At 41.0% G+C, this 19641-nt stretch overlaps 2 protein-coding genes across 3 annotated transcripts in view; both read right to left on the bottom strand.

Annotated features, from left to right (window-relative positions):
- Window positions 1-300: 300 nt before the first annotated feature.
- On the bottom strand, window positions 301-2130 carry rh50 (Rh50-like protein). Its single transcript, XM_035160342.1, has one exon. It carries the CDS (start codon window positions 2037-2039, stop codon window positions 615-617), a length of 1425 nt encoding a protein of 474 aa, XP_035016233.1. The 5' UTR covers window positions 2040-2130; the 3' UTR covers window positions 301-614.
- A 774-nt stretch (window positions 2131-2904) lies between these two features.
- slc12a5b (solute carrier family 12 member 5b) overlaps window positions 2905-19641 on the bottom strand; it is a 35907-nt gene continuing 19170 nt past the window's right edge. Inside the window, exons 4-26 of one of the 2 annotated variants that reach the window (XM_035160340.2) lie at window positions 17339-17485; window positions 15876-15930; window positions 15582-15712; window positions 15023-15270; window positions 14407-14618; window positions 14155-14322; window positions 13703-13801; window positions 13528-13585; window positions 12975-13149; window positions 12364-12482; window positions 12142-12240; window positions 11789-11908; window positions 11451-11555; window positions 10862-11030; window positions 10546-10741; window positions 9657-9826; window positions 9365-9496; window positions 9088-9195; window positions 8779-8895; window positions 7677-7879; window positions 7423-7437; window positions 7206-7339; window positions 2905-6084 (exon numbers count right to left, since the gene is read on the bottom strand). In XM_035160340.2, coding sequence (XP_035016231.1) covers window positions 5993-6084; window positions 7206-7339; window positions 7423-7437; window positions 7677-7879; window positions 8779-8895; window positions 9088-9195; window positions 9365-9496; window positions 9657-9826; window positions 10546-10741; window positions 10862-11030; window positions 11451-11555; window positions 11789-11908; window positions 12142-12240; window positions 12364-12482; window positions 12975-13149; window positions 13528-13585; window positions 13703-13801; window positions 14155-14322; window positions 14407-14618; window positions 15023-15270; window positions 15582-15712; window positions 15876-15930; window positions 17339-17485 — 3072 coding nt within the window. In that variant the 3' untranslated portion in view covers window positions 2905-5992. The remainder of the gene's footprint in view (window positions 6085-7205; window positions 7340-7422; window positions 7438-7676; window positions 7880-8778; window positions 8896-9087; window positions 9196-9364; window positions 9497-9656; window positions 9827-10545; window positions 10742-10861; window positions 11031-11450; window positions 11556-11788; window positions 11909-12141; window positions 12241-12363; window positions 12483-12974; window positions 13150-13527; window positions 13586-13702; window positions 13802-14154; window positions 14323-14406; window positions 14619-15022; window positions 15271-15581; window positions 15713-15875; window positions 15931-17338; window positions 17486-19641) is intronic. The other variant, XM_035160341.2, reaches the window with a different exon arrangement.

Raw genomic sequence — 19641 nt, 5'->3', positions numbered from 1 at the left:
GTTGTTGTTTGTTCATTGCTGTATACGTTTTGATATACACTCGAAAATTCCCGAAATGTGACCCGCTCAGTTTTTATCTTTTCAGTGAATTAATTTCATCATTCAGTATTTCAGGTATTCCCCAATTAATCCTTATTCAAATTTTTTCTTTGTTAATTTTTGAATAAAAATCATTTTTGTTTCACTACCCTTCTAATAACACAGGAAATGACCCATATTCATTTCCTGTGTTATTTCATGCATGAGTGTTTTCATTAAATATCTTGTTTTTAATAACCACAAATCCTTATTTTCCTTTCTTACTTTATAAACAAACATAAATTTTGTGTTTCTACATCACTTTCACACACATGGGTCAAAAATGACCCAAACAGGATGTTTTCACTAGAGAACACCTACCATTCATTTCACACAGCTACTTGTGACTTCACAGCTATGACACTCAATTTCCTTTCATAATTGCATGCAGGACAATAAATACCCTCTTCAGTATTAGACAGTGTCATTGCATTTTATCATTATTGTCCATGATCACTAGTGCAACTTATGTACAATGTAATGGATGTAAACATTTGATTAATAGTCACTATAATACACAGATTCATTGATGACACTCAGGCAGCAGAATCCTCAGTGATAGTTTTGTGTTTGAGTCTAAGCGGCGCATCGTAGTCAGGAGGAACATCAAAGAACAGCTTATCATCGAAGCACAAGTCATCCGATGGAGGAGCGAGGAGCGGCAGCTTTAAGATGAAGCCTGTGAGGATGCCTCCCAGTGCTGACACTCCTATGGTGGAGAACACAGCTGCGACCTGGAACAGAGCCTGTTCCCGGGCAGTCCTCCCCAGACCGGGCCGCAAACCAGGGATCAACATCTGCAGCTCTTGCAGTTTGGGGTCGCCCTCCACTGGTGCTCTGTGGGTGAAGATTTCATAAAAACTGGGGCCGTAGACTTCCTCATCAGCCGCCAGTATAGCGCATATCCCTGCAGCACAGGATATGAGTCCTGTTAGACCGTGCAAGTTGTGTATTCCACATTGATCCTGGATCCTGAAGCGCTGTGCAAGGAAGGGGCTCAAGTACTTGTAGCCCAGCATGCATGCAGTGCAGCCCAGTATACCCAGAGCATATGCAGTTACAGGTGATATCATCATATCCACAGTCGCTCCGACTGTCACACCTCCGGCCAGCGTGACGTTCTGAATATCAGTCATGGTGATCTTACCATTTTTGTTCAGCATCGCAGAGAGAGCGAAGGCCGTGAGCGTGGAGGCGCTGAGGCCGATGAAGGTGTGGAGGATGGCTCTGTGCTGGTCGTCTCCTTTCAGGGTCAACGCTGAGTTGAAGGAGGGCCAGAACACCCAGAGGAACAAGGTCCCCATCACAGACAGGATGTCAGACTGATAGCTGGTGTTCTCCTTGGCATGGCCTTCGTTCAGGTGAGGCCTGTAGAGAACAAAGGTGACACCCAGGCCAAAATAACAGGCAAAGAGGTGAATGAGAATAGATCCTCCCGCGTCATTAATCTTGATGTACTTCAGCATGGCCCATTCTGTGGCTGCAAACACTGGCACTTCCAGCAGAGCCATGACCAGCAGCTGCAAAGGACTGGTCTTACCCAGCACTGCCCCGAAAGATATCAACACCACGGCACAGGCAAACTCTGCGTATATCAGGTTGATCACTCCGAGGTGTATCTTGCCATCGTGGCTGAACTGGAAGTACCCCTGCACCAGGATGGCCCACTGGATGGCAAAAGTGGCCGTGAGGAAGTTGAAAACCATCCCTCCGAAGCCATACAGTCGGAAAAACGCCAACAGGCACCCGAAGCCGAGGAATATCATGACCTGTATGTCCGTAAAGACAGGGTAGTCCTTGTACACTGCGTTGTCCATGGGGTTAGTCTGGTTGTTCTGAAACCTGGCATCTGCATGCTCATCGTAGGTGACAAAGGCAGCGTACAAGACAACAATGACCACCTCCATGACAAAGACAAAGGCAGGTAGCTTCACGCGGAGGTTGGTCGACCGTGTCTTCATCCTGACGGCTCTTGGGAACAAATGACACAAATTTCTCTCGCAGTCTGGATTATCTCTGATTAGATAAGACAGGTAAAAGGCAGCGGTCTAGCCTGCTCGCTCTCTCAAACAAACACAAGGACTCTTCCTCTCAGAGTTAACCACTGCTGCATGGACTTTGACTGCTGTAATAAGACATGCAGCAGTTCTGATACATCAGAGGTTTCTGATTATAGAACAGCACAATACAGCAAGTACAATACATGTGTAAAAAACAATTCATGTGACACAAAGTACACAAGACTGTAGAATCAATAATGTTGAGATAGTGATAAACCAAATGATGCATTTACCACAACAAGTGTCCGCTAACAAAGTTCAATGCACATACATTAAAAACAGGTATTATAAGGATTTATATATCATGTGAATTTCTGCAATGGTTTTTAAAACTGATGACATCGTGTGTCTGTGAGGAAACATTGTGCAAGAAAATTGTTGAGCAACAAATTGACCTTTGATTCTCTCCGTCAGTGCAGCACGTTTTGTCCAGATTGATCACTTCGACTGAAAACCTGAAAAAAAAGTAGGATACCACAGCTGGTCTCTTTTAATAAATATCTGCAGCTTCTTATATCAGGGGCTGCATGTTGTTAGCATTGTGACACTAATGAGCAATTATATTATGTCTTAAAGGTAAAACAGTTATTTATGTCATGTTAAACTAGTTTTATTTGGGAACAGATTTAGTTTGTGTGCACAGGATTTGGGTTTAGGAAATGTCCATTATTAAGCTTCCAGGAAATCTTGAAACTACAGGACCTGTCAAACATTACCCGTGAATCTATAATCAGACACTAAAAGAAGAGACAACACACTGTTATTGTTGTATTCAAATGATTTATTGCATTTCCGTGCTGACATATAAAATGGTTTTGTTAAACCATTACTTGTACATGATTGCATAAGACATGGTGGAACATAAAACCGACTTTACAATTTAAAAGACAAACTGCCTATTTTATCTCTATAGAAGATGTATTGACTCACATATTACACATAACCTCTAAACCTAAAATCACACATCTATTTACAAAGGTCCCGTCTTCACTTGATATTCAGCTGTACAGTGTCCTCTTCTCAACAAGTGTGCCCATAATGTCAGGCTCACACACACATGCACACATACACACACAGCATGTAATCTGGGGCATGTAGTCACAACTCCCTGTTTGATAGAGTTTAAAAATGGTGACTTCTGCAGATTAATGTACCTGCAGAATTACACCATTGTCCTATGAAACAAAAATAACGGCATGAAATGGGATTCTTGGTTTCCAGGTACCTTTTGTGAACCTTGTCAGGTTCTGTATAAGCTACAGCATAAAAAACAACACATAGACAATAAATCTACAAGACAATAGAACATGTACAAGTCTTATGGTTCCCTGTAAAAGATAGTGAAGGCAAATGATTTAATTTTTGCCAGAAATTGAGGCTTTACTGCAACAACGGGCCAAGGGAAAGATGCAAAAACTAAAATAATAACACAACAGTATGAGTGCATGTTTGGATCAAAACTCATACAAAAGTCAACACTTTGTTTCCCTATGGATATCATATGTTCTAAAGTACAGTGAGCCAACTTACATGTGCATGAATTCATGTTCTAAAGTGACAGATAGACACTAAACATTCATTGTATATCACACTCAATACACACAAGAACAAACGACTGAGAGGTGATCTACAGGATCATCTGACTTAATGCAGAAATCACTCCAAAACTGTTTAAATGCACCTTAAGAGATTCCTCTAAGATTCTATTCGTAGATATCGTTGTATTTTCTGCTTCTGTCGGCCTCGTCAACATTGTGGAGAATTCTTTCACATAATCAAATGGAATGCATTAGTATAGTCGCAAATTAAAATGAGGATTGTTTCATGTTAGTATTTCAACATTTGGGAAGTTGGCCGGCTGTTTCCAGTGTTAATGCTAAAGCTAACTGTGTGATTTACCAAACAAACAGTGTTATATAAACTTTCTGATGAAAGCAAATAATTGTTTTTCCCATAGTTGAATTTAATAAGGAATGTATAAACTACAGTATTTTTAAATAAGTAAAATAAACGTTTCCCTTATCCATACCGTTAACCCTTAATGACATATAGTAGATGTTTAAAACACAATAAATACTATTTTAGCGACTGTGAAGCCTATAGATTTCTTACAACTGGTTCAATGTTGTGCATCTGTTCAAAAACATATAAAATAAATTAGGTTTTTTAAATATCTCTTGAGCTCTTTACATTATCATATTAAATGTTTTAAAGTAGTAGAGATGCCTGATCTAAAATCTGTTAAAATTTCACATTTCTATTTTTATCAAAAATATTGTCACATTATATATTGGCACATTTTGTTTGAAAGTAATCACAAAGCTTCATTTGTTTAAAAAGTTGTGAAGATAATTTTTTTCCTGAACCCAATAAGGAATTATAAGTGATATAAAGAGTTTTGTGATTAAATGCTGATTTCATGTGACATTACATTTTCTGTGCATTCCTCTGGACACACTAGGAAACATGGCTATACAACTTTGAAGGTAATACACAACAAATAAGGGAATGTGCAGTATTTAAATAATCCAGCGCTGAGCTCAGAGTCTGATCGATCTCTATGATCCTGTCCGACTGTGAGGATTAGTGAAGTCCAACATGGGATCATTTTAATCTCTAATCATTTTGGTTTTAATTTCTGTCTCTGCAACAAGAGAGTGATGCTGACAAATAAATAAACAGATAAATCGCTGTCACAATAACAAGGACAAGTCAGATTTGTTCATAAACTCTACATTGCACATATCAGCCCTGCTCTTTCACAGTTGGTGTAAAGATTTTGGGGGGAATTTATGTACATATTAACATACAGCTTAACCACCCCAGCCTTTTTAAAGGTTCAGTGTGCAGGATTTAGTGGCCTCTAGTGGTGAAGTTACATACTGCATGTAGGAGAAACTGCGGTGGCCTTCAGGTAACTTAAAAACACAGAAGGCCGTCCGAAAGGGGTCATTCTAGGGTAACGAAAACATAACAATTCTGAATTTCAGGTAATAATGCACCAATAAAAACATATTTATGAATATTATATAACATTTCTGTTGATAGATCTCTCTTAATCCTAAACACTGGACCTTATACAGTTACTTAACGTGAATATATTACATGAACAGATAAAAAAACTCATCTGACCTTTTTCCACAATGAATTAGCATCATTTCTAACACTCTGATTACTTGTGTGCTTCTAACCATACAATTAAATACAAAAACAGACCAGGACAAAGACAGACATGGTTAGATGAACAAATACATAAATAACATCAATAATAAATAATAATAAATAAATACAAAGAAAAAACATTCCTTCCTTTACAAATGGCCGGGGAACAAAAGCAGGAGGACAGAACAATGATTAAAACATGTCAGAATGTTTATAAACCATCTATTGTCTGCATTTTGTTTTCTAAGCCTGAAGTTTTTATTTATATTAATAGTCAGTAGTTGCTTTTGTTTTATCTTTTGCTCGTCAGCTTTACTTTCTGCAATTACTCTGTTTCATATTAACATTTTTATTAGAGGGAATAGATTATTATTTTCAATGCTTGTATGTATGTTGGTCCCATATATCCCCAAAAAATAAAAACATTTCAACTGTTTGAATTTTTCATTTTCAAAGTATCAAAACTAACTGCTGTTTTCAAGCTGACGAGCCAAGAACAGAAAATAAATATCTGTGTATCCTGATAAAAATGAACAGACACAGCTCAGCCTACATGAGTGGATGTCACCTGTAAACACTGAAGTCTGAGCAAAACAGTTGGTGGCAGCTGACTGGACGAGTGTGGAGCGTTTTCCTGGATCGATGGAGCGGGAGGAGCGGGCAGAGTCCGTGTAGGTGTTTGTAAAGGCCCTCTAGGAGTAGATGGTGATGACCTCACGTCCACCTCCACGCACAAGGAGGACCCGATTGAGACCCTCAGTAAGAACCTCCAGGAACTCCATGTCTGAGAGACATGGTGAAGGAATCGTTATACCTTGCACACAATATGTTAATACAACATGGAATTACAACAATAGTGTTTCGCAAACATTTTACTCTGACCTACCATCCCAGTCCTGTCAGATGACCCAAAGTAACCTGACACATCGTATGATCAACTGGGTTCAATTAAGTTCAATGTTATTTATTTAAAGGTTCACTGGTCTAAGATTTGGGTGAACGGGATATATTGCCAGAAATTGAATATGAAATAAAAATGTTTTTACTGGTGTGTTTCATCTAGACTATACTTCTTTACCCTAGAACGGGTTCTTCATATTTAAGTACTTCATTTTTACTTCGGGAGCGGGTCCTCTCTACAGAGGCTGCCATGTATTTTTTACAGTAGCCCACAGGTTCTCATTCATGTTTTGAAGGGGCGGGTGAGGTGAGGAGTATTCAGCTGCAACATGCAACTTCACCACTAGATGTCACTAAATTCTACAAAATGAACCTTTAACACTATCAATTATATAGGTGGAGGTTGTTGAAATATTTGGTTGTTTGGAAGAGATTAATTTGGACAAGTCTGCATTTGTTGAATCTGGTACTACTGAGCAAGGGAACTTAAATGTGCAAAACAGGTGCTCTTAATGTTAATATACAATAACCTGTTCAGTCCTCATCTTTTTTATACCAGTTTTTCTGCAACTTATTCCTAAATCGGTTTTATACAATCGATCAACATATTATTCCTTTCTGTAATCCTTGAGATGTTTTCTAACACAAGGAGAAAGAATGGAGATTTCATACTAAGAGGAGACATGGCACAGATTTAAAATTCTGCCTGACTTTGATAATCTAGGACAGATCACTTTGTAATCTGGGACACTTGTATTAGGCTTTAAAAAAGTCTAAATCACCTTGCTTTATGCATGCCAAGCTCAATAAAGCCAACATTTAAAAAGTATTATGAAAAAATGACGGTGAAGGTTTGATGTACAAGCTCTTTTCATCAGTTGTCTTGTTGTTTTTTAAATGTGTTCGTGTTAAGAGTTTTTTATGCAGCAAAAATAATTTCCTCGATTGGGATCTGAACTGATCTGACGACACAAAGATAAATGAAACAGAGCAGGTGCAGGATACAGTTTTCGTTGCCCACACGGTTCTTCGGTGGCCCGGGCATGTTGAGCAGGACGAGCTTCGCCTCCTTGGACTTCTTCGTGATGACCTCATTGAGCCGCATCGCCGTGTGCATGCGTCTCACATCAGTCTGGTTCCTGATGGAAGAAACATCAGGTCACACTTGGGTTTATAAATCAGTGTGTTTGCTACTGAAGTCACTAAAAATGTTGATACTTACAGGTGCTCCCATTCCCTGAAGCAGCATGTTTGGTGGAAAATAAAAATAATATTACATATGGGTCATGTGCTCGTAGGAAGCTGCACTTGTTTGTGGTTCAGGTTCAAAGTTTTGTTTGTCACATGCACAGGAACAACATGTATCCCCTCTAAATTTGGGACATGGGTCGATAGGCACAAATATTTACAAATGACCCGTGTCCTTGTGTGTACGTCATGTGTCTTGTCTGCTCTCTGTGCAGCAGTTTGACTCACGGCTTCATGTTGAAGAGGTCCCTCCCTGACTCTGGGTTCGCTGCTAAAATGTTCCTCCCCTTGTCTGCACCCTTGTTGTCGGTCCAGGTGGCAGCACCCCCTGCAGGGGACATGGGGCTTGTGGGGCTTGTGGGGCTGGTTGGCGTTGAGGCGTTCTTACTGTGGATCAGCTGGACCTGTTTTGAGTTGGAGACAGCCACAGACTGAGACAAAGACACCATGACATGACAGCGTGACAGGGTGAAAGAGAGGAAAGAGACACCTGTCAGTAAAGATGGAAGTGTGGAAGGCGTTCGCCAGTGGGAAATCACAGAGAGGCCACTGGGAAGAGTGAAGCATTGCTGTGATGGCCGTTTTGTGATGAGACAAACCATGTCACATCTCAAGAACAATAAAAAAGGTTCTGCCCAAGCTGGAGCACAGAGAAACATCAGGTACAACAGGACAGAGGCAATACAAATAAACAGGTTATTGCCCAAATATAAGGATGAATAATGGAATAAATATCATGTCATATTTCAAACTGAAAAAACTGAAAGCTTAAAATCAAATAAATAAGGTTTTGCAAGATTAAAAAAAAAATCTCAAATATAAAATGATGTTTATGGAGATTTAAATTCTAGTTCAGCCTCTCCAAACATTACACAAACTTTCAAAACTTAGTTCCAAACATGCAAAACTTTCATTTCATTTTATGGTTTCAAACCATAACCTGCTAAAGACGGATGACACGTCTTCACTTCCTTTCTGGCTGAGGTACTGAGGTGCTTGATGCACATGCTCGACTAATCAAGAGTCTCAGCATAAAATAACTAATGAAAACCAAACTAAACTAAATGAACACAGTGTGATAAGATTTACTTAAAATGACAAAAAACACCTTTGAGGAAAATGTATTTAACATTTACTTTGACTTTGGTCCATCTCCCACCCATTAACATGGAGGAAGTGGAACCAATATGACATATGACCTATTCTGCAGCCAGCCACCAGGAGGCGATCGAGACATGTTTGTATACGGTGAATGTTTCAAACACAGTTTCAACCTTTTTTCAGTTTTAAATCGTGACATGAGATTAATCCCACACAAAGGCAGCGTTACCTCCTCTTCAGGTTTCTCTGCCAGGCTGGTTCCCTCCTCAGTGCTGTGCTGGGAACGTAATTTCGACGGGTGTTTACGTCGGATGGAGCCACGGGATGAATCCGTTATGCTCTGGATCTAAAGTTGTGAGAAAAAAAAGAAGAAGAAAGAAGCGGAAAAAAGATTTAATTTGTAATTTCCCTGTGGAAAACAAGTCCAGACAAAATCACTTTATTGTGAAGGGGATTCCCGGCTCCAGAGCAGAGACAGTGATAATGAACGTGTGTCAAATAACGTCATGTCGTTAACTAACAATTCATTCTTGCTTACCTCTCTCTCCTTCTCATTCTTGGTCAGATGCATTTGTTTGAGGATTTGTGACCGTTGCTCCATTACCAGTGTCTTCTCATAGGTGTAGGCTGAGATGTCACCCTCAAGCTTTAAAGTGGAAAAACATGTTCAAACATATCGGGTGTTTTTAAAAAAGAAAACAGGTTCCACAGATGAAAGTAGATTTTATTTAAATTAAAAAGTATTAAATAAAAAATGTGGTAGAATCCTCTCCTGTGTTTGTGATGGCAGATAACGTGTCAGACGAGTCTCTCACCATCTCCACCACCTCCACCTCAGCCTCAATACGCAGGTGATAGAGGAAGGTGATGAGGTCTTTCTTCATCTGGATACTGTTATCATCCATCTGAGCGACTGTGAAAATGCGCATCTTGCACTTCCTCCACACCTTCGAGACAAAACGGGAACAGTCACGGACAAAATGTTCTCACTGCTCTTTTTTTACCCTCTGTGTCTTTCTGAACTCGTGTTGATCATTTACAAAAAGTTTCCTCAGTCATATGAAATCTCCTCAGGCAGAGAAATTCAGTTTGAGTCTTGTTTCCCACCTTGTGTTGGCGCAGCAGGAAGGGCAGGAGCATCAGCATGCCTCCGTCGTGGACGATCCACCACACGTCGATGTGGCCCTCGGTGAAGCGCTCTCCGTTGGACGGGTAGCTGGAGATGTTCTTAGGAACCAACAAGGCCAGACTGGCTACAGTTGTCTCTCTGACCACCTCTGAAACCAGACACAGCAATTGACACCGTAAATGTGCTTACATGCCAATCCATGTCTCTTTACTGACTAAACTGTCACTGTTAGTAAAAGCTAAAGGTAGTAGGCCCAATATATATTTGTTTTTAAATAAATTGTGGCCAAGACATTCTGAGCAGGACATTATATAATTGAAAAATAAACCTTAGTTTGTATGTTGGTGGACAAACTGTATCTTAGCAAAGATAGATTATGTTATTTTATAAAACATGAACCACACACAACGTGTTGATACTGATAGTGTCTCCGTGGTGAGATATTGCTGGCAGATGAAATAAGTCCTACCAGGTTTCAGTTGAGCTATAATAAGATCAAGTTAAGTTAATTTTCCAGTTAATTTCCCAAACATGCTGCTGCTGCCTCACAGAGATACAAAATACCTCCTGCAGTTTATTAAACTCTCAACAAGGGTTAAAGAAAAAGTTTAGCTAAAAAAATCTTATGATCAAACTTAAAAGATTTTTCAATAGAGCGTCAGTGGAAGATTCATTGAAGATAGATGAACTATCTTAGGGTAAAATTTGTTTGTTGCTCGGTTCTTTTATGAAAAAAAGCCTTTCAGTGAGACAAACCAATAATGGGTTAGGTTTAGTGATTCACTTTTCTCAATAATCAAAATCAGATGTTGACTGGCTGAAGAGAGCAATCGCACAAACTTCACATTCATCAACGAACAGATTTACCAATGAAGTTCCTGAATTGCTGGTGGAACTCGGGCTGCTTCCAGTTGCGGGGCCAGCTGACCATCACTGTGTTGTGCTTCAGGCCTCCCAGTCCTCCGAGCTGGATCAGGTGGGACGTCCCGTCTCGCAGGTTGGAGGAGATGACCACCTGGGAGAAACCCTTCACTTTCTCCGTCTCCATCAGCTTACGCAGAGACTGTGGAGACACAGAGTGAGTGAGCGTGTGATGACAACACTGGTCATTATGGAAACATGTGCTGTGCGGTGAACAAGGGGAAGCGTGTGTGTGTTGAGGATGAATGAACAGTGTTCGGACCTGGTCGGCCCTCTGAGCCTCAGTGTGGTTGTCGAGGAAGGTCCCATGAACTGCGGTACCAACGATGGTCAGACCTTTTCCTGCTTTCAGCTGATTGGCCAGAGACAGCAAACGAGGCTGCTCTACGTTCTGCTCGGCATCAACACTCAACAGAACCAGGATCTGAGGCCTGACAAAAAATTTAAATAGAGCAGCAGGTCAGTGAAACAAGAGATTCAAAAATTGTCAAAGTCAAACATCTCAAAATATGAGTTTAAAGCCGAAATGAAATCATGTTGTTCAAAGTGTTATGCAGCAGTTGCTGTCTGGCTCAGTGTGATGCCATTTCATGCTAAGTTTGTTAGGCTGCATCCAAAACTAATTTATTAGAAATGATGCAAAATCACAGGGCACATCACCAAACAACAATAAATAAAGAATACAAATTGTCCCTCTTGGGTTCTGAGTTTTTTTTCCCCTCAAAGTAGAACTGAAGTCAAGTAATTAACAGGTGTTAATAGGTGTTTATTAGATGAAAAGATGAATTGAGTTGGACTTTAATTTGAGTGTTAAATTGAGTGTTAAACTGTAGAAGATGGAGCTGACCAACCTCCAGTTCTTGGTGTGTGGTGGTCCCTCCTCCAGCCTCATGAGAGCGAAGCGAGCGGCGCTCAGCGAGATGCCACGTATCCCATCACCCCACTCCTTCTCAGCTCTGTTACACAACACAATCAGGGTCAGTGCATGATGTACCGTATGAAAACTACAAATAAATTAATATTATATAATAATTAATATTATAAAAAATGTGAAATTAAAGGCCAGTCCACCACTAAAACAATTAAACTAAAACAACAACTGAAAAATTGTATTTACCGCAAAAACTGAAAAACAGGGTGACAATTTTGCTTTTACAGTGTTACGTCCGATGCTGTCATGATGACTTACCCACGGAACTCAATGTATTTGTAGATGCAAGTGGCGATGCCCATGGCAATAATGGCGTAATACCAGGAGCAGATGAACATCAGCGACAGGCACAAACTCATACCCAGGAAAGACAGAGCCCTGTGGGGGGACAGGATGTCACACGTCCAGTCAAACTGTTTCTGTCAGCTTCACTCCACTGGCTGCAGCACATCAAAGACCACAGCTTGTAGACAGGACGTTTTATGAGATGTGTACAGCAGCTCATAAGTCCAGTCAGCCAGGCTTCAGCTGGCCACGGTGATTCCGTTGTACACAGCACAAGTGACGTCACTGCATGTATTGAGTGTCGTTAAACACCGACACACACTCACCAGTGGTAGAACTTGAAGCGCGGCCTCCAGTTTGGCGTCCTCAGCAACGTCTGCAGTGCACAGGCCAAGTTGACGAACATGTAGCACATCAAGAAGAACCTAAAGAAAGAGAGGGACAAAAGATGAAGAGAAAAAAGATAGAAGTAAGACAGTCAGACGGCTCATCTACAGTGTGTGTGTGTGTGTGTGTGTTCAGGAATTAACGTATAGTATTGAACTTACATGGAGAGGATGGGTGCGACTGAATCCAGGGAGGCGATGAGGATGCCAATCTCACAGATGCTAACTGTGAGCAGGAGGGCCCAGGTGGGCTCTCCGTTTTCTTTGCCATGACCAAACACCTGCAGCAACATCCAATTTAATCAAACTTTATTGCAATTACTTACATTTTTGATTTGGGCCATGGATATAATATGGCAGAACACATGGACAAACACAGAATGTCATTGTTTTGTTGAATATACTGGAGACGGTTTTCTCTAACTTCAACGTAACCTCAATTGTATAAATAAAGATCTTTGGCTTCTAGCTAAGGCTGATGCAACATATGATTGAGAAATATAATTCTGTTTTATATGCAGACATGTTTTTAATGTTTTCAAACCATTCTTCTTCAAACCCGGATAAAAGATTAGTTTTAAGAAAAATAAATATTCCTGTAAATTCACCACATTTATTGTCCACCTTCAAAATCAAATGAAACTCTACAATGAGTCATGCATGATCTACTCTTTATAAACACATCTATTCTCTGCCGTTTAATAGTAATATTTGTTTCTACAGCTCAGGGCGACAAAATTCTGCTTTAATAGATGAATCTTAACTCTACTCACTCTGAGAAATGGGATGATGCCGTCCCTTGAGATGGCCTGCAGCAGACGTGGAGCTCCCGTCAGACTCTGGAGTCCAGCTCCGCACGTGGAAAAGAAGGAGCCAATCACAATGACCCACGGAGACGGCCACGCCAGCGTACCAATCACCAGGTTACCACTGACGCCTTCACCAAACCTGTGAAGTGAAATTAAGAGTCAAACCTGCTGAAAGGAATTTACTATTAATCTACATGAACAATATTTTAAAATGTTGCTGGTAAAACTGGGGCTAGTTTTGTAACCAGGTAGCTTAATCCATAATAATACATCTGAATTCATTAGCTGATTATATTTAGCATTAATATTAGGCCTATTAATCTGCAAAATTAAACTGTCAATAAAAAACAGAGTAGTAAAAAGTACAATATTTACCTCTGAATTGTAGTGAAATATAAGTATAGTGCATGTGAAGTAATGTACAATGAAATACTCAAGTAAAGTACAAGAAGTCATGTATCGGCCTGTACTATACTTCAATATGTTTTACAAACTTGTTAAACAATTGAATACTTACTTGTCCCTGAGGACGACTCCTTCTATACAGGCACCAAACAGCACCACACTGGAGATGTCTGGCATTAAAACTGTTAAGGAATATGTTGTGATAACATGAAAAAGTCAGAGTGCTCAACCGGCGCTTTCAGAGGCTCACAGTTTCTTTCTAAGGTCCTGGGCTCGGTGAAGGATACACACAGTAGAAGTGGTGGTGATGGCTGCGATGGTGCCGATGGGAATTGACTTCTGAGCATCACGCAGGTCGCCGGAGCGGTTGGAGCCGGCCATGATACCTGAGAGCGGAGCGAGATGAAACCATCAGGGGGCTCTAAGCTTTTGATTTCTTTTTGTCTTTGAAGAATAATCCCCGAGGGACTCTTATTCCACAGTTGAGAGCCCCACCACCTCTGTTTCATGCTTTGCTCTGGGGACTCGGAGCAACAGATGCTCAACAGTTCAAAGAGAATGAGCAGAGGTTTAAGAGGTGAGAGGGTCGGTCATATAGGATGGAGCAAGGCCGCTCTGGGATTTAACAACAGTCAAACTTTAGATTTAGGGGGAAAGAAAGTTGCAATCTGCCACTTTACCCGCAGATGTCACTAAATCCTACGCACGAGTCCTTTCAGTGGGCCTGTGTGATGCTAACCTGTGACAGATGGGAAGTAAATCCCCACCAGCAGGGTGAAGAAGCTGCTGATGTCAGCCAGGACGTAACGGTTGGAGCTGGTGGTGGGACTGTCCGGATCCACATCTGACACAAGTCCGCGCTTTTCCAGGATAACCCCTTTTTCTAGGTAGTTACCAAACAGGTTTTCTGAAAGGTGGAAAGAGAACATCTGATCCCTTTGCCACATTGACGAGGAATCATGGGTAACTGTCATTTATAATGATCTCTTACCAGCCAGGATGCCGCTCATGACCCCCGGGATGCCCTGTATCTCGGTGACATTGTTGTTGATGAAGTATTCATCACACGTGGCATTGAGGGACTCGGAATCACAGAAGGACATCCACAGTTTGGTGGTGACAGTTTCATTGTCAATCTCAATGACCTTTGCACACACGTCGTATCCTTTAGAGAGAAGGGTTCGATTCCCCAGCAGGCAGACGCTGCGAAGAAAGTCAACAAAAGCATCATTGACATAACGCTGTTATGTAGATGATGTAGAAGGTTCAATTCAGACACATGAGATGATGGTTCTCAGTTGAGACACTAAAATACAGCATTGGGTCAATGTTCATCTCAGCAGGGATTCAAGAGGAAATCGACACTGACAAAGAAAAGCAGAGTATACATTGCTGTCTGTGGTGTTAGACAAACAACCCAGGAGACATATATCATCATGAGGCACTATAGACCTGTTTCTTTCCCGAAAAGGGACACAGAAAGCAGGGAAAGTATTTAGATTCTACAGGAGGACCATGACTTTCTCTTAATCAGTGATGATATACATCGAGCAAATGGACATAATCAAGAAAAGCCAAAATCTTGACCAGTGCATCAAGTCACTTACGGGAAGACAGGGGGGTCGATGGCGGTCTTGATGACTCCAGCGTAAACAGACAGGATGGAGAGGATGACACAGGCCAGGAAGACCAGTGCCAACTTGTTCACATATTTCACCCCCACAAACACCACCAGTGACATGAAGCTCAGGACGATGGTGCCGTACACCCGCATGTTGTTGAGGAGCGCCGCCTCCGCCTCCGGCCCCTCCAGACCCTCAATCTGGAAGATGGCTGCCTGAGGAATGATATAAATCTGAGAGGATGGAAGATGGAGGGATGAAGGTGGAAGGAGGAGATGTAGAGGGAGAAAGACGAGGTGGTGTGGGGATTGGTCGAAAAGAGTGGAAATTATAATGATAGAATATTAAAACACAGTAAACTGGTGCTATTGAATGGTTTTATGTTTGGTCTCAAAAGTAAAACTGTAAAGTTTTGAATCTTGGGTCCAGTAGGTTGATACATTACGTCACAGTGAGAAATTAAATGGTCATGTAAGCAATGTTCCGTTAAAAAAAAGAGCCCAGAACAGTAAACGTGTGTTATTTGATGATTAAGGCGACTTACCAGCAGAATTTCGATGCAGCCAAGGATGTACATGGCACCTGCGAAAGTCGTCCCCAAGTAGAAGCAGATCCCAACAGCTCCACCGAACTCAGGCCCCAGTGAGCGAGAGATCATGTAATATGAACCTCCAGCTATTAGACAAACACACACAGACAGGAGTCACCGTTCTGAACTGTTCTGTCACACACACACACACACACACACACACACACACACACACACACACACACACACACACACACACACACACACACACACACACACACACACACACACATGCAGACGTCCACTCACCTGGTACAACTCCATTTGTGGCGATGGCACTCATGGAGATGGCTGTGAGCATGGTCTGAGAAAACAAGCCACACACACAGAGGAGGGTTACAGGAGCCTGAGATGCTGCAGGTGGACGTCAACTAAAATCAAACATGGCTGACGGCGAGACCTCGATGAACTGAGGGAGTGAGCGCAGAGTAAACCTCCAGCAGCACCAGAGTCTGACTCAGCTGGTCACCATGAACTGTTCATCACGGTGATGACTACGGCTGGTTAGTCACGTTCTGTCACTTCATGTCATCCTGTCTGCTGCAGCCGGAGGTCAAAAGGAACTGATCACATTTACTGGCTAATTTCAATACAATTTCAAGGAACCTGCACCGAGTGGAGGAGGAAGTACTCCATAATTTTACTACTAGAAGTAAAAGTACAAATAAATAGAAAGTACAAAATTAACTTTTATGCTTGAGTAAATGTTAGTTATTGTATTATGCAGTCTAATGTCACCTGCCTGCTCTGACTGGATCACTGATCAAATTCCCTTTTGTCTATTTTGAAATTATTAGAAATAATATGAACATGTAAAACAATGCAGTGTAAAAATGTGGCGGAGTAGAAAGTACAGATATTTACTGATATATGAAATAAAAGTGAAACCTGAAAAGAAACCTACTTAAGTACAGTACAGATACATGACCAGTGTACTTCAGTACAGTAACAAAGTAAATACAATTTGGTACATTCCATTACTACCTGCACTCCAGTACTTCCAGATACTCAAATACATATTTTTATTGCAGCACATTTCAAAGGGATCTGCTTTTTGCCAGATGGTCGACCACTGAAAAATCTTAAAATACTATTGGATGGATTGAACTTTTTTGCAGACGTTTCCTCAGCTGCCACGATGAGCTTCACATGTCTGACGTCTCCTTCGACAGCTGGATGGACCCATTACATTTTGGTGACAACATTCATTTTTCTGTCCAGCTGAACTGGGATAAGTAAAACCCCACACCTATCTCGTACCATCGACAGGTCAAACTTTTTCAAATCTATTCAAAACTAATGATATTCACATATCTATCTTATATATATTATGAAAGCATGATATTAATTTAATAATTTGTACACATGGATGCAGAGTGAGCAGCATGTGACAGATTCCATCATGGGAAAATATGGCAGTGGTGCAGTGTTAGTGGATTTATTGGCAATCTGCCTCATGTCAGGATTTACTATGTCACCTTCAGCATCTGTGCAATTCTAATTATGAGTGTACCACCTGTTCAACAGTACAGTACAACAGCCTGTGGTTTAATCGCACACTCATGTGCAGAAGCACCACTTTACATTGATAATCTCGCAGATGGAATATTTACGTTTTAAATATTTTAAATGGATCATCTGTTTTCGGAGCGAACAGGGGTCGAGTTGCACAACAAACGGACGACAGTAGGGAAATCTGCCCTTTTACTCACTGTGGAGCAACACATGAAGACGATTATGAAGGAGCCGAGGACGCCTCCGACCCCGACCATCCAGGTCATCCGTAGGAAAAGGATCACCCCAAAGATGTTCTGGATGCACGGCAAGTACACCCCCATCAGAGTGCCCAGCTGTGGAGCCTGGAGAACAGCAAAACTACACGTCAAACCTGGGAAATAATGTGTTTCCCATTGAGCTCATTAAAATAAAGGGGTCAACTCGATTCATTTGTACTTTGTTGTTGAGTCTTTTTCTCTTTAATCTATTCTGCCCTTAAAATTCATGAAATCACGTCCAACTCTTTCATTTGGAACAAACGTTTTTTAACATTTTAAAACACAAAGAGTGTTTTTTTACCTGTGTCCTTTGAGTGATCTCTGTGATATAAGTGGGAAGATAAAAAAAATATTTTCCTTAATTGTCTCTGTGTCTGTCAGTAAATCTGTGTGTAGCTTTAAAACAGAAATGTTTGCGTTGAGGTGCTGGAGCAGATAATACAGGTTTGTGTGTGACTGGCAGCAGCAAACTCAAACTTTCCCTTGTAATAGATATCTACACTCATCGGTTCATTTATTACGCACTTTTAAACAATGATCTACAAACAATAAAAGATAAAACCTGGCATTGGATTGTGAAAAAAAAGATGAATGCCTCTTTTAATAATTCATTCATTGCTGCACTTGGTGACAGCTGCGGCCAGGATATTAAGTCATGAATTGTTTGTGTCAATAGCAAAAAGTCAAGGTGACATGAAGAAACCATCAAGTCCCCGTTTGTCCTTCAGACGTATTAAGGAGTTGCCGCTGAAATTCCGCAGTGCTCTTTATGAGGAGATGTGTTTGATGGGAAGGAAGTGAAAGATGAACAGACTGATGAGTGAAGCCCCGACTGCCCACACTGCAGGATCTGTCAGGTGACTCGGCCTAGGTAGCGTCTGACCCTCACTCCGCATGACAAGTGTCCTCTGACTGACAGGTTTTCTGAAACCAGTCATCAAGGTCTCATTTGTGTGCAAATATACAAAACAAATCTTGATGCTATGCCTGATTCATCTGTTGGTTATTATATGAAATGTAATATTTATCTATTAGTTTGATTTTAAAATTACCCAATTTGTATTTGAGGAGTTACTCTCAGTCTGAGCCAACTCGTGATTTCACTGATTCTATTTAAGTATTAATCATTAATATTAAAGTAAGAGGTTCATTAGAAAAGAGTGTATATTTAAACTAAACATGCAGAGGAGGAGGAAGGACTTCTTTCAGACCTGAGTAGTGTCTGCATTCCAACTCCAAACAGCCTCAACTTTATCAATAATGTAGATTTTTCATTATCTATTCCCCTTGTGATCTTTCTGTGCGATTTTGCTTCCTGTTTTTGTGTTTTCCCACCAGTTTACTTTAGCATATGTGACTTATTTCTCGTTTACTTCTCAGTGTATTTATAGTATTGTTTTCCCTTTTTGGATGGCAGAGCATTATAGCTGCTTTCACCTGAAGTTTTCTGGAGGGGCTGTATGTGAAAGCGCAAATGTTCGAGTCAGTTGCTCCTGGCATCCCGAAGATGTCAACTTGGAAGGGCTGCCAGATTTGTGAGCTTTTGGTGATAAGGGCAGACGCCGGTGTCTATGTGCTGTGAACAAAAACATGTAATTTTCTGCAGTGGAATTTATCCTGCATTCTCTACCCAGACTCCGCACCTTGCCTGAAGTTTCTGCCTGTTGCTGTGAACGTGTCTGACCCAGACAATCTTCTGCTGTGGTCTTCGTATGTCAAAGCCAAACTCAGGAAAATGTCTGGACCCATTTTCCCGGACATTTTCCAGAGTCCATGTCTGAAAACAATTTAGTTTTTTACCTTTCTAGTCTGAGTTTCCTTTGACTGCTTTGATTGTTGGACTGTACTCTGTGGGTTTTGGATGTCTGCCAGCTCCCCTCTGGATTTGTTTGCTGTTTGAACTGCTCTCCCTGCTGTTTGACTCTTGTCCCTTGTTGTAAATCACGCACTTTAAATAGGTCATCTCCCTTGTGTCTGTTTGCACCAGTCGTTAAAGGATCAGACTATATCTCAGCTGAAAGGTGAAACCTCCTGGTGCTTGTTTAAAGCATGTATTGCACTCCTATCACCACCACTAACAGACTGTAATAAAGAGGAAAATTGATGCTCATTTATTGCTCATTTTCCCATATTCTCTCTCACGCCTATGAGATTAAGCAGGTCATGCACCAAACAGCCACTATTGGATTGTACTGTGGTATAGATTTCTATGCGTTTCAGTGGATGAATCTTAATGACTG

Source organism: Hippoglossus stenolepis, chromosome 6, assembly GCF_022539355.2.
Source record: "Hippoglossus stenolepis isolate QCI-W04-F060 chromosome 6, HSTE1.2, whole genome shotgun sequence".
Lineage (NCBI taxonomy): Eukaryota > Metazoa > Chordata > Actinopteri > Pleuronectiformes > Pleuronectidae > Hippoglossus > Hippoglossus stenolepis.
The sequence above is the reverse complement of the archived record's forward strand: the minus strand, read 5'-3'. Positions and strand labels throughout refer to the sequence as shown.